This window comes from Cinclus cinclus, chromosome 20, assembly GCF_963662255.1.
Source record: "Cinclus cinclus chromosome 20, bCinCin1.1, whole genome shotgun sequence".
Classification (NCBI taxonomy): domain Eukaryota; kingdom Metazoa; phylum Chordata; class Aves; order Passeriformes; family Cinclidae; genus Cinclus; species Cinclus cinclus.
In genome coordinates, this window is record NC_085065.1 from 5980930 (window position 1) to 5994167 (window position 13238).

At 57.0% G+C, this 13238-nt stretch overlaps 1 protein-coding gene across 1 annotated transcript in view; it reads left to right on the top strand.

Annotated features, from left to right (window-relative positions):
• CASKIN2 (CASK interacting protein 2) overlaps nt 1-13238 on the top strand; it is a 28207-nt gene continuing 14969 nt past the window's right edge. Inside the window, exon 1 of the mRNA XM_062506281.1 lies at nt 1-94. Coding sequence (XP_062362265.1) covers nt 1-94 — 94 coding nt within the window. The remainder of the gene's footprint in view (nt 95-13238) is intronic.

Sequence of the window (13238 nt, forward strand, 5' to 3'; positions counted from 1 at the left end):
ATGGGGCGCGAGCAGGAGCTGATCCAGGCCGTGAAGAACGGGGACGTACCTGGCGTGCAGAAACTGGTGGCCAAGATCAAAGCGTCCAAGAGCAGTGAGTACCTGGGCAGAGAGCTGGGCTCCCTACCCCTGACTGAGCACTCCTGCCAGTCCCAGGGTGCAAGTGTCAGTGCTGACCGAGCCGGGGTGCAGGTGCTGCCTCTGACCCCCGGCACATGAGTTGTGCTGTGGCTGGAGGTGGGAGTGCAAGCACAGCCCGTGCGGATGAATGACTGGGCTGTAAGCAATCCTACAGCTGAGCTGGGGATCCCCTTGGGCTCAGGGCCAAGGGCCCTGCAGTGTGGGCCACTGAGCAGGGGTGGGTGAAGGGAAGCAGGGGGAAGTGAACTGCTTTGAGGGGGAACACCGCTACAAAGGGTCTTCAGCGGTTGCTGCTTGTATTTATCTTGTGAAAAATTATCATCCCAGCCAGTCGACTGGAACCAATCGTCAAGCCTTGAATTTCAGTCTGGTAATGTTTAACCCTTCAGCACGGCTGTTTTCTTGCCTGTGCTCTCAGAAAGGTCAGCAGAAAGCAGAGCTTGGAGCGAACAGAGGGCTCTCCGGGAGGGTCCCCAAGGGCACCGGGATCCTGCAGATGCTTCACTGCATCTGGAGGAGATGGAGAAGGTGTAAAGATCGATGAGATCGTGGCCAGTGCCACGGAGCCCTTGTATAGAGCTGAGCTCCTGACAGACCAAGAGAAGGAAACTGGGAAAAGTAAATAAAAGGGCTTTAGATGCGGTATCTGGCTGGGGGAAAGTGCACCCTGGCTGCCTGGGCTGTTGGGAGTGTGGATACCCCTGCCAAGGCTGCTCATCGTGGGGGGTCTCATGGGGGTGTGCGGGAAAGCTGAAGGGGGAATAAGCTGTCTGGAGGAGGGAGAGAGGAATCTCAGGCAGGAGAAGCTTTAAGACTTCTTAGGAGCAGCTCGGAGCGGAGAGACTGGTGCGAAGAAACCTGAGTTAGGCTGAGGATTATAAATGTGAGGAGGGGATCAACTCCCCCGGGTCATCTACTGGAAAGCTTTGACTGCGGCCAGAACTTTGCAGACCTCAGCTGCTAGGCTTTCAGAAGGGCTGGGAGCCACTTTCTCCCAGAACAAGGGCATCTGGTGCCCCTTCCCTGGGTGAAGGTACTGGGTGCCATTGCCTCTGCTGCTCAGAGACTGTGCCTGTGTAGGGTCGCTGAGCTGAACAAGAGCAGTCTGCCCATGTGGGTGGTTGAAGGACACCCCCAAGGCAATAAATAAGGTGAGTGTCCTGCTGGCTGACACAGCCCTGTCCCCTGAGCTGGTGCCCCATGGCTGGGCAGTGTGCAGGCTAGGGTGGCCATGTCTCTTCTCTCCTTCACCCAGAGGGGTGAAGTCACACTTGTTGTCTCCTGTACCCCCCAGTAACTGTCTCCCAGTTCAATCCCGTCTGTTTTCTCTCTGGAGTCTTGCCTTCCCTGCAGCCGTGGGGCACCCACGTGAACATGTGTGTTTAACTCCCCTGCTGCAGCAGCACCAGCAGCTCCCTCAGCTTGTTTTCATTTTATTCCTTTATAAGAAGGGGCCGAAAAACCCTGGCTCCTCCAAGGCCACTGCTGCAGGCCCTCAGTGGAGCTCCTGCGCTTGACTTGCTGTGGGGCTTGGGGCTCATCCCTGGCACGGAGGGCACCACTGTTCCCCATCCCTTATGTTTCCTTCTCCCTCTTCTCACCAATGCTGTGTGAGCCAAGCATTTGCTGCCTTTGCTGCTCATTAAAGCGCCTTTTCCATACGACAGGCTGAGATGCTGATTTTTATTTAATTTTTTTTATCATATATTTTTTAAAATCCCTCTAAGAGTTCTTCTGCTGTCTCAGTGGATTGGGAGCTCGATCGCTGTGATCAGCCCTCTGGGGCTTTCTGTGCCTAAAAAAGTCACCGCACGTAAGCAAAATCCAAGCGCCAGTCCTGGCAGCGGGAACTTCAGGGACACGTTGTTTAATATTCCCCGTGCGCAGCCTCCTCCCCGCGCAAGCGCCGCCACACAAGTGGGTCACAGCACCTCTCATTCCAAGGTGGTGGGGTGGGCAGGGACAAGATTTTTGGGGGCAGGAGCCAGGAGGGAAAGGGCAGGTGAGGGCAGTTCTCCTGCCTGCTGGAAGGGGATGTTGGTGCGACGCCGTGGTCACTCCTGCGGCCAGGGAGGGGGTTCTGGTCTGGGGGAGCCAGGCTGCTCCTGCCGGGCCAGCCGTGCTTTGCTGAGGTTCCCTGGCAATGGAAACATCCCGCTTTTTATTTTCCTTCTCCTTCTCCCCTCCCCTCTGCCTGGGGAGCGCTGCAGAGTTTAATTGAAATTGTTAAACGACCCATCACAGCTTTGGCCACTCTCCGCCACGATCAATCACGTCCCTGGGCTGCTGCCCTCACCAACAATACACCAATTGGCCCAGCCAGGGCCAGCACCGAGGGCTTGGGGCTCCCGGGGGAGGCAAGAGGCAGAGCCCCTCTGGGCAGGAATCTCAGAGGCGACAGCTCCCGGAGCTGGACGGTGCCTGGAAGAGTTTGGGTGTCCCAGCCCTGGATGCAGGATCGAGGGACAGGGGATGGGGGAATGCCAGGGTGATGCTGGGAGAGGGGGTGCCCCTGTGAGAGCCAGGGGCTGGAGGAGCTGTGGAAGGTGATGGGAGCTGGACTCACTGTTTGCCTTCCTCAAGGGAGTGGTGAAGGTTTTTGTTTAGACCTATGTGAAGTGCAAAGAAAGGGCAGCAGCTGAGCAAACTGGTGTGAAACTCTGAAGGACAGGGAGCAAAGCCCTGCTGGGGTTTAGCTGCTGGCTTGAGGAGGTTCAGTCAGTCACTTGCCCCATTTCACCAGCTACGTTGGTGCTTTCCAGACCTTAGATATTAAGGGCTGGAGTGGGCTCCTGGGACATGGCTGTGTTTGGGCCATGACCTAGCAAGTTGTTAAATGCTAGCAAAGCTTGCAGAGGGGTCTTGGCTTTATCTCCATACCCGTGTTAGAGCCTCTAATGCTGCATCCCTGCTGCATAAAGCACGTTAAGGTTTTCTCAAGAGCTGTGCCAGCCCTCAGATGCTGCTGTCACCATCCAGTTTGGCAGAAGGATGATGCTGCTCCATGTGCTATGAGACTATAGCAGGCAGATGTGGGATAACTCATTTCTTCTCTCCCGCTTGAATTTTTTCCTAATCCCAAACTGTATCAGCTTAAGCCTCAAAGTGTGAGGTTTAATAGCTCTCCTGTGATTTCTTAGTCTTTGTCACCCATGCTCTGTGTCCCTGTTCCCTTCAGAAACATCCGCCCTCCTTTCATGACCTGCCAGGATTTCCACTTCTCCCAACAGCAGCAGGTTTGTAGTTGTTTTGGGGGACAAGTTGCTCCTTTTTGCAATCTGGGAGTTATTTTGTAATGGTGTTGGATGTCCTTGTGTGCCAGGTAGCAAGCTCAGTGTGCCATCCTACCTTACAGAGGAGAACCATCCTCCTCTTTGCCGCTGCTACCGAGCAAGGCTTGTCCCAAACCCTGGAGTACTCCAGGTGCTATTCCTGGTCTGGCTGCAGGGCAGAGCCCAGACTGGCCTTGGGCAGGATCCTTATCGTGTCAGGCTCTGTTACACCCGCTGGCTTTTCCTGGTGGCAGTGGTGCAGGGCTATTTGGGCACCTTTCCTACTCCAGGCAGTGCAGGTGGCTGGACCCAGCTCTGCCACAGAGCATGAGTGTGGCCCTGGCCACATCCCTTATAGCCCAAGTTTCGAGGGTGAGTTCCCAAAGCTTCCCTGGCTGTGTTCTCCCCTCCTCTCCCCGCATGCTCTAGGTCTGACGGGCTGGACCGGCTCCGCAGCCGCGCTCCGGCTTGGGAAGGCTGTGGGCACGCCTGCGGAAAGACGCTGAGAAACTCTGCCGAAACGGGCAAAACTCCCTCTTCCTCCAGGACTGAGCCAGGAGCGGGGTGAGGCACCGTGCCTGGGGAGCCGGGCTGGCGGCAGCCCCGTGCCGGAGACCCCAGCACCGCACAGCATGCCCAAACCTGCTTCCGAACCAGCCTGCGGTGGGTGGGTGGTAGGAGCGGGAGAAAAGAGGCTTCAAAGGCTCCAGAGAGTGCGGCAGCCACGGGGCTGGACGGTGGTGGGGGGCAGCTCCATAGCAAAGCGGGGTCAATCCTTTCTTCCTGACCTCCCTGGAAGGGGGGTATCCTTTGGTAGCCTGGTGTTTGCCGGGTGGGTTTTCCCATCCACATCCTTTCCTTCCCACCTCTCTTGCTGGGAAGGAAAGGTGTGAAGGGACAGTTGGTTTTCAAAGCTGGGCTCCAGCGGGTGTTGTGTTTGGAAAGGGGCCCGACTGCCACCGGAGCGCCTGGAGCCAGGGAAAGAGTCTCTGTGCTGAGTGCAGGAGATAAGGCACGAGCAGACAGCGTCACACACACGGGGACATGGAGGAGCCTGTGCTGGGCATCGGCTGGCCCAGCCCCTACCCCTCTGCAGCCCATTTCCCTGTGTTCACAGCTCCACATCTCCCCCTGCCCCAGGTCTGTGTTTCTGTCCCCAGCCTTTGGATGCTCAGTGGCAGGGCAACCTGTGGTACCTGCTGTCAGCCTAGGCCACTGCAGATGAGCTTTTCTTGTCTCAAAGAATGGGGGGAAAACCAGGCTAATTCTGGGGAAGGGGATGAATATGGGGACTTTAGAGCCTGCTCCAGGCCTTGCTGCCATCCTTTGGAGATGGCCAGACAGCACTGAGGTATCCCAGGGAATCTGGGATCTCCTGGAAATGCAGAAGTCCCCCAGGGCCATGGATGGAGCCAGGCTGGCAGCCATCCCCAGTGTCACAGGCAGGAGGCTGAGGTTTGGGACAGGAGGGGAATTTCCATCCCTTGGGCATTTCCTGGTGACTCAGCCCAGACCAGGGGGCTCAGCCACCCCTTCCCAAGGGCTGCAGAGGCCGTTTTGGCTGTGTGACCCAGAAACACGCAACACTTCAGATGAGGACAGCTTGCAGGGAGGGCAGCCCCGAGCCCAGGGACTCCATGTGCCCGGCTGTCAGCAGCACACGGGCCCAGGAACCAGGACGCTGCTCCCCAGGGCTGCAGAGAAGGGGACGTGGCAAGGACACTGCCAGCACAGGCATTCCATCCTCTGGCTTGGCTGGTTCCAGCAGGGAGCTGGTGGACCACAAGGACCAGCATCGCTTCTGCCACCTCTGTCAGGATCCCAGTGCCGCAGAGAGGCTTTTCTAGGAAGGTGGGAGGTGAATTGTTGGATCCCAGTGGCGATGGACCGCGTGTAAGATGGTTTCCTGCTGGAAATGGATGCTTCCACCAGCGTTGCTCCGGCAAGAGTTAAAAGCGGGGTTGGATGCCGTGCGTGTATGTGTGCATGCACGCGCCCTGCTTTGTTTTTAAAAGCGCCTCGGCTGTCCTGGATCCCGGCCAGACCCGGGGCCCGCCGCTGGCAAAAACTCCGGCAAAGGAGTATGAAAGGGGCAAGAAACTAAATAACAATAAACCACCTTTTTTTTTTTTTTCCCCCTGGCTGCTCTAGCAAGCAAAAGGGTGGGGAGGAGCTGTGAGCATTCCGTCTCCCCCTAAAGCCCATCCCAGCTTCCCTAAAAAATCATGCCCGGGATGGAGAGGGAGGGATCTGTTTGAACCTTGGGGCTGTAATATCGCCCAAGCCTTGCCGAGGTGTCCTGGTGAGTCACAGACCTGTCTGGAGATGCCCAAACTGCTTGGAAATGTCTCTGTCGGTATGATCTCTACCCTCCCAGGGAAGGGCTGGATGCTCTGGCCCATCCCTCGCTCCTGCAGGATGCTGCCTGGGGTAGGTGCTCAGCCATCCCGAGCTGTTTGCAGCCCCAGGGAGAAAGGCCAGAGCTGCAAGGGAGCAGGGCTTCGATGGTGAGATAAGGGAGCAGGGAGAACCTGCGTGAGTGAGGCAGGTATGCGGCTCCCGCAGCATCCCAGGCCTGGTGCAACACGTCCGGCTGTGCTTCCGCCGAGCGCTGCCAGCGCCGCTCCCGCGGGCCCAGCCAAGGCTGCGCAGGGAGCACGTGGCCCCTGGCACTGAGGCTGTGCCCAGGCCCCTGGCACTGATGCCGTGCCCAGACCCCTGCCCCATCCTCCCCGGTGCTGTCCTAGCAGCTGGGTCTGGCTCAGCCACCCGAGGTGGGCGGCTGTGCTGGGAGGGGTGAAAACTCCTGGGATTTCGTAATGCTGGGCATGGCTGGTTGTGTAAGGCCCTGTCTGCTTGGAAGGGAGTTGGCAAGCATTGCAAGGGCATCTGGTGTCCATCACTGGAGGTGTCCCCAGCAGCAAGGTTGGCTCAGGCTCTGCCACCCACTCTGCAGGTGCCTCTTTCCCCCATGGAATATCTATCCCAGGGGCTGCCTGCCTCACTCTCCCCCTTGTGAGGCACTGCCTTGTTTCTTTGCCAGGATAGGCATGGATAAGCCTGAAGGGGGCTTCCAGCTGGAGGTGAACTGGGTGCAAGTAGCAGTATGGAGACTGGGACCCTACTGATCTTCCCCTTCCATGGTGTCCTGTCTCCCTGGGCAGGACAGCCTGTGCAGCCCCTCAGGGACCTAGGATGTGTCCCCAGCGTGGCAAGGCCATGTGAGAACCACTTGCCTCAGTGGCCTCCAAAGGAGGCCAGAGTCCTCCCTGGTGGCTAATCATTGCCTACACGGGGGACATGGGGACATGGTGAGTCTGGCCAGCAGTGTGGGGTTCAGCATAGCCATGGCCCAGGGATTGCTTTGGGCTGCAACCCAGGCTGCTCTGGTTGGTCTGAAGCAGCTCTGGTTTGGTTTTGTGGGGCTGACACAGATGGGAAGGGCTTCATGAGCCTTCCTGGCTTCTCTGAACCAGTACCTGCTAATCCTGCTGGCTTAAAAAGAAGGGAGACGCTCCTCCTTAGAGGGAAGGAGGCTCCTGCACAGAATGAGGTGCTGCCTCTGACCCTGCTCTGTGTCTCCAAACCTCAAGAGCTACTTAAGCACTGGGAGAGTCCTCAGTTTCCTCCTCAACCGTGTTGAGGCACAGGCAACTCCCTGTCTTGGATCATTTGTCCCACTGGTTATATTTAGCAGCACATGGATATCCTGGAGCTGCTTCTCTGTTCCTTTCACCCCAAACCTGGTGTGGGTGTGCAGGTGTCCAGCTCCAAGTCCCCAAAGTCATGGGGATCATTGTCCCACTGCAGCCTGCTCCATATACCTGTGGCTTTGGGGGACTGAATTCACACCAGGTGAGTGGTCCTGGATGAACATCTCCCAGGAGCAGTGCAGGTGGGTGCCTCTTCTCAGCCCCAGTGGGGCACAGCCCAGACGCTGGGACAGGGACCAGCATGTGGCTATCAGCCCCCTGTGCCCACACATGTTGCTGGCCATCTGTTTGCAAAAACACTGCCTTGTTTTCCAGGAAGGGACATGAAACTTCCAGGGCTGGTTGGCTCTCCCAGTGCTTTCCTTGCAGGGTTGGCACTGCTCAGAAAGCCATTCCCTGCCAGACCTGGGGGTGGAGTAACCCACCATGGTCTCATGGCCAGGGCTGGGGGCATTGGATGCCATAGGAAGGGTAGCACAGAGCAAGAAGTGGTGCCTTTTCCTACACAAAGGAGCAGATGGAGACACAGGGTCCCATTTGTCCCTTTTCTCCCTCACTTTCTCCCCGCACCCGCCCGGGATGCTGCGGGGCAGCAGGTGGGGGTTTCAGGGCTCGCTCCCACGTCCTGCCTGTGCCGCCAAGCCGGGCTTGCCGGGGCCGTTCCCGACACGCACCCGCCACGCCGGGAAGGCGTAAACAGATCGGGTTTAAACAGATCGGGTTTAAACAGATCGGGTTCCCGGCAGGGGTCCAGGGAGCGGGCAGGCCTTGGCTTGTGTCCCACCGCTGCTCCGGCGGGATGGGGTGTGGGGAGCGCCCAGGCAGGGCTGGGATGGAGGGGGCTCACCTGGCAGAGGGATCCCTGCAGGAAACTGGGCACGACATTGGTTTGACAAGGATCCAAGGATATTGCCTCTGCCTCTGTTTACCTCTGGTGCTGAGGTGGGCCTTTTCTTTGGGGGGTGGGAGGTGTTGATGTGCTGCCCCCAAACCCCTTCCTGATCCCTTTATAGGGACCTGCTGACCGGAGCTCAGCCCATGGACTGGGGGTCCTCAGATCCAGCTCCTTCTTTGCTATTGAAGTGTCTATTGTGATGCCTTTGACCTTGCTGTAACTCTGCCCTTGTCCCTTCCAAGGTATATGGGGGGATGGGGCTGCTCCATGTCGCCTTTGTCCCCAGCTGGTCCCCAGGCAGCTGCTGCCTGACCCTGGCGTCCGGGCTGGGCAATGGGAGGAACCTGCTGCACTCCCTGCCGGCCTGGAGCAGCTGGGACGAGGGGAGGGTGTCAGGAACGCAGTGCCCAGAATAACTCAGCAGTCACCAAGGGCCCAAAGGGATGGGAAGGAGGGTGTGGGGTCCTGGGGCGGGTTCCTGCTTCCAGGACAGGGTGATACCTTTCCCCAGGACACAGGCTGTCACCAGCTGCTAAGTGATTGCTGCTTCCCTGTGCAGACATGCAGGGTGGTACAGGACATCCTGGTCATGTAGCTGTCATGTCCCTCTCCTGTCCACTGCATATGGAATCTCATTATAGACCAGGATCCCAGGCAAATCCTTTACTGCCACAGCTGCATGAAAATATCCCAACCTTGCTAAGGCAGTGGGCAAGATTTTGGTGATGGCTTCTCCCACTTTGGCATTGTCCAGCCAGAAACCCAGGCAGGCAGTCAGAGGGTCTGATCCATCTGGGAAAGACTACTCACTCTGGGCATGGACAACACCTTTCCCTGTCTTGGGAGGGAAAGGAGAGAGTGGCAGTGGGACCACCTCTCTCAGGCTGCTTGTCCCAGGCTGGAGAGAGCTTGGCCTGTGCCTGCTGGGAGTGGACCCATCCCTTTCCAATTCCCACTTGGCAGTAGCGTGGAGCATTCAGTCAGTTCTCATGTGTTTTGCTAAGTGACCTTTGCCATCCATAAGTGCTCCCTTACCACTGGAGAAGGGATTTGGAGAGGGATCCCTCCCGTCCATCATGACCTGGGAGCTGAGCAGCCACTCCTGGGTGAGATCCTTACACTCTCTCCCAATGCAGATGCCACAAATGGCTGCAGCACCATGGAATCTGCAGGAGCAGTCACCCATCCACCATCCCTTGAGGTTGGCAGTAACCAGAGGCCACATTTTGCCTCTGTCCTGGAGGGAATATCCTCCTGGAAAGAAGGATATTCATAACTTCTGAAATCCAGGCTGCAGTTCAGAGGGAGTCAGACAGTGTAGACATTGTGTGCTGGAAGGAAGCTTTAGGGAGCTGAGCCTTTCAGTTTGGCAAGAAAGAGTACAGTCAGCAGCCCCCTAGAAGTGGAAATCCTTGTTTTTTAGGAAAACCCAGTCCCCAGGCAGCAGCTGCCACGTTCCTGCACAGCCCAGGCTGTGACTGTCCAGGGGACCTTGCCGGCACATCCCCGAGCGGGGCTGGCGGCAGCACCAGCTCGCAGGGTCAGAGTTGAGGAAAGGCATCCGCAAGGTATTTTTAACTGTGACTCTGAAGTCTGGCCGCCAGCAGCCGTCTGAGGTTAGTCCTGGGCTGCCGACAGCTGATTGCCCACGGGCTGCTGGAGAGAGGGGGAGTTTTGAGTAAAATTCAGTTCCCAGCCATGTCGCGGCCTCGGGAAGGAGTGGCGGCACTTGAACCATCGACCTTCTGGGTGACCTCGAGCAAACAGCTTCACCTCCCGCTGCCTCCCCTCCCATCCTGCGTGTGCCTAGCGCAGCCAGGGTGGGGACAGCCACTCCGTCCTGCCTGGCAGTGCCTGCTCCAGGTGCACGGCACCTTCCCTGGGGTCAAAGGAGGAGGATGTCACAGGATTTCCAGCCTCCGCATCGCTGTGTGCTTTGAGTACTGGCTCCACCGGCTGGAGCAGCTCCTGGGTGCCAAGTTGCCATGTGCAGGCACGGGGCTGGCCCTGATGGCAGCATGGTGCCATTAGGGCTGTGGCAGCCCAGTCCTACAGCCTCAGCCTTGCCCTGCTTTCCCTAGAAGCTGCATGGTTGCTGCAACCTCCAAGCTACAGTGTAAGGTTTGGATCCTTGTTTCACTCCCTTGAGCCCACAGGGTTTTTCTGGCCACTGTTGGCTGCTCTAATTTTTATCTGGGGCTCATTGTTAGAACCATAAAATAAATAGGTACGTGCTGCTCTGGAGCGTCAAACCCCTCCAGGTGTAGGTGGGTTGCTGGGTTGCTGCGTCCCTGCCCGCCCTCCCTAATTAACTGTTGCTCAGCTAATCCAGACTTACTGACCTGCCCTGATCTTCCTATGCAAGGCCAGCCCTTCACTGCTGGCTCCTGTCACTCACCTCTCATGTCCCCTGTGAGCCTCTCTTCTCATGTTCACAGCCCTGGGTATGTGATGGACAATGGTACTCCAGAAGGCCACAGAATAAACGGTGGGAGGTGGTACCCTGGGAAGCAGTATCCCCCCATGCAGGGCTGCCAAGGTTGCTTTCCTGACCAGCAGCTCCCTCTGTGCCCACGGTTACACTGCTCCTCTCACCGTCCCCCCACATCCTGCTTCCCTTCTTCCTTCCTCCAATTGACCTGCTGCCGGTTGGATTATTTCTCCCCAGATGCTGCAATCTGCATTTTTCCCAGGTTGAATCTGCCTGGGTTTGTTCTCCTAATCCCTCTAAGTCCTTTTTGTGTTATTTCTGCCCTTGTCAATCTGTAGCACATGCACCACAGATTATTTTAAAGCACCATTTGCTGGGTGTGGCATTAATGACAACACTGAGAGTGTCTGTAGGTGCAGCCCCTTTGCCAGGGTCTCTGGGATAGCCCTTCCTTGACTTCCAGGGAACGGTTGGACACGAGCTAAGGTGCATTGTTAATGCTGGGGCCGATGCTCTGCTGTGTCCCACAGCCCAGAGGTGGCCCTTGTCCCCACCCCAGGGGTGCCTGCTGCAGGTTCAGGCAGTGCTCAACTCACACTTGGCTGTTGGCCCCCACCGCTATCGGCCCATCTCTTCCCGCTCAGGAGGCGTCCTGTCCTTTCGGAAGGATGGGGGAAATGGAAAAGGCTCCACCTCTTCCCTGGGCAAATACAGCTCCTCTGAGTTCATATCCTGGAGAGCGGAATAGCCAGGTCCCAGCAGGGACGGTGACTTCACCTCCCGGTAACGCGTTTCCCTGGCCAGCTGGGAAAGGAACCCTTGTATATCTCCGAAGGAGCTGCCTGGCTTCCCCCACCCAAAGCCTTTCCCAGCTGTTTCCATCCTGGATGGGGCTGGGGGATGTAGCTCTGGCTCTGTGGGGAAGGGGTGTTACCACTTCTCCCAGCCAGGGGAGCTGGGCTGGGCTGCATCACTTTGGAGTAGGCAGCCACTACGAATCCACAAATTATTGTGGAGAAGGGGAGCAAGCACCATTCATCTCATCCCAGCTGAAATCCTTCTGGGGGCCTGAAACTCAGAGCAGGGAGCATGTGTTTGGCTTTTGCAAGGGGTGAATCCAGTCCCAAAGGATTCCTGTGATGCTCTTTTTCCTGCTTGGCATTTGTCCCCTCTGTCCCCTGTGGCCACCAAACCTTTGGGGTCGAGAGCTGAGAGCTGCACCTTCTTCCCAGCTGTGTGGATGGAGACAGGGTTTCCGATTCTGCTTTTCCTTTCATTGTTCTGGGAGCCTTCACTTTGAACAAACTGCCTGTTTTTTCCTGCTTTGCTTGTGAGGGGAAGCAGCAGGGGGGAATTGGAGGTTTGGATGGGGGTCCTGGAGTGGCTAGGCTGGGGGGTAAGTGATCAATGTCTGTGCTGTATGGCAGTACTGCCCAATGCTTCACCTGCTGCCAGCCTCTTAAAAAACCTTACAATTTTGATTTCACCTGGAAAAAATATTCCCAACCTTTTTCAAAGAAGGAAAAAGGCTCCCAGTTGACTCCATGGTATTGTTGCCCTATCCCTCTTTGCCTGTGGTAGGCTCCAGCCCAGCCCAGGATGGAAAGCAGATCTTTGAACCACTCAAACTCCTCTGCCTTTGCCATCACCTGCCTTCACCATTGTCCACCATCGTATCTGAACATGTTGCAGGACAGTATTGCTTAAAGAAGGAGATGAGGAAGGAGGCCAAGCTGCCAGAGGAGACTCAGACATGCCATCAGCAGAGACAAGTTGGTGACAGAAACAGCTTGGGCTCTGCATGGCTGTAAGCCCTAAAATTTGGGGCTCCATCCAGGGGTAAATGGTGACTTGTGTTGAGATTAGAAATAAGCATTAAGTGCAGGGATACTTACAGCACAGGGGTGCTGTATCCAGCATCAGCATGCTGTGAGGAGCTGCCCAAAGCTCAGCTCCTGGGAGGTTCTTATACCTGCTGGGGTTATTCTAGGCTGCTGAAACCAGGAGCAGGGCTTCATGTGACAGCCATCCTGCAGTGTCAGAGCAGGCAGGGCCCTGGTCTGGTCCAGGGTTTGATAGGCTTCTCAAGGGATGAAAATGCCAATTACTCTTGAGATGTTGCCAGATGTTGGTATAGGAACAGTAAGGAGCTTCCAGCTGCTCTCATGTCACTGCCATTTGCCCTCTGCTGATGGGAATCCACCTCCTTGACTGCAGCCTCCCCATCCCTGCCAGTTAACCCAGTGGCTTTGCCCCAGTCACATCAACCCCATAGTGCCTGGCTTGGCAAGGGGCCTGTTTGTCAGCATTGGTGGGGAGCCCATCCCTCAGTGGTGCTGCAAGCCTCAAACCCAGCACAGGCTCTTTGTGGGCAGGAAGGCACCCCTGGCATTTGGACACCTGTGGCATTTGGACACCTGTGGCATTTGGGCACAGGGATGGGTGCTCAGCCAGGTATCCAGCAGCACCTTGGCAGCCAAGTTCACTGACCATCACCATGGGGGAATTAAGGGACCCCCTGGTTTGGGAGCTGGGCACAGTGTTTGGGGTGCAGCTGGTGGCTGCAGTAGAGAGCTGGGGTCAGGAGCCCGTGGCTCTCACCCAGCCTCTGTTCTGAGCTGGCTGGGCAGCTTTGGTTGAGTTTCTTAACATCTTTGTGGCTGAACTCCTTCCCTATCAAGGTGGGTGAATCTTCTGAACCTATTGGGAAACTACTCCACAGGCAGCCGGTCTGCCGGGAGGAGCCGGGTGTGTGTGGCCACAGCGGACGTGCCTGTGGACAGAGA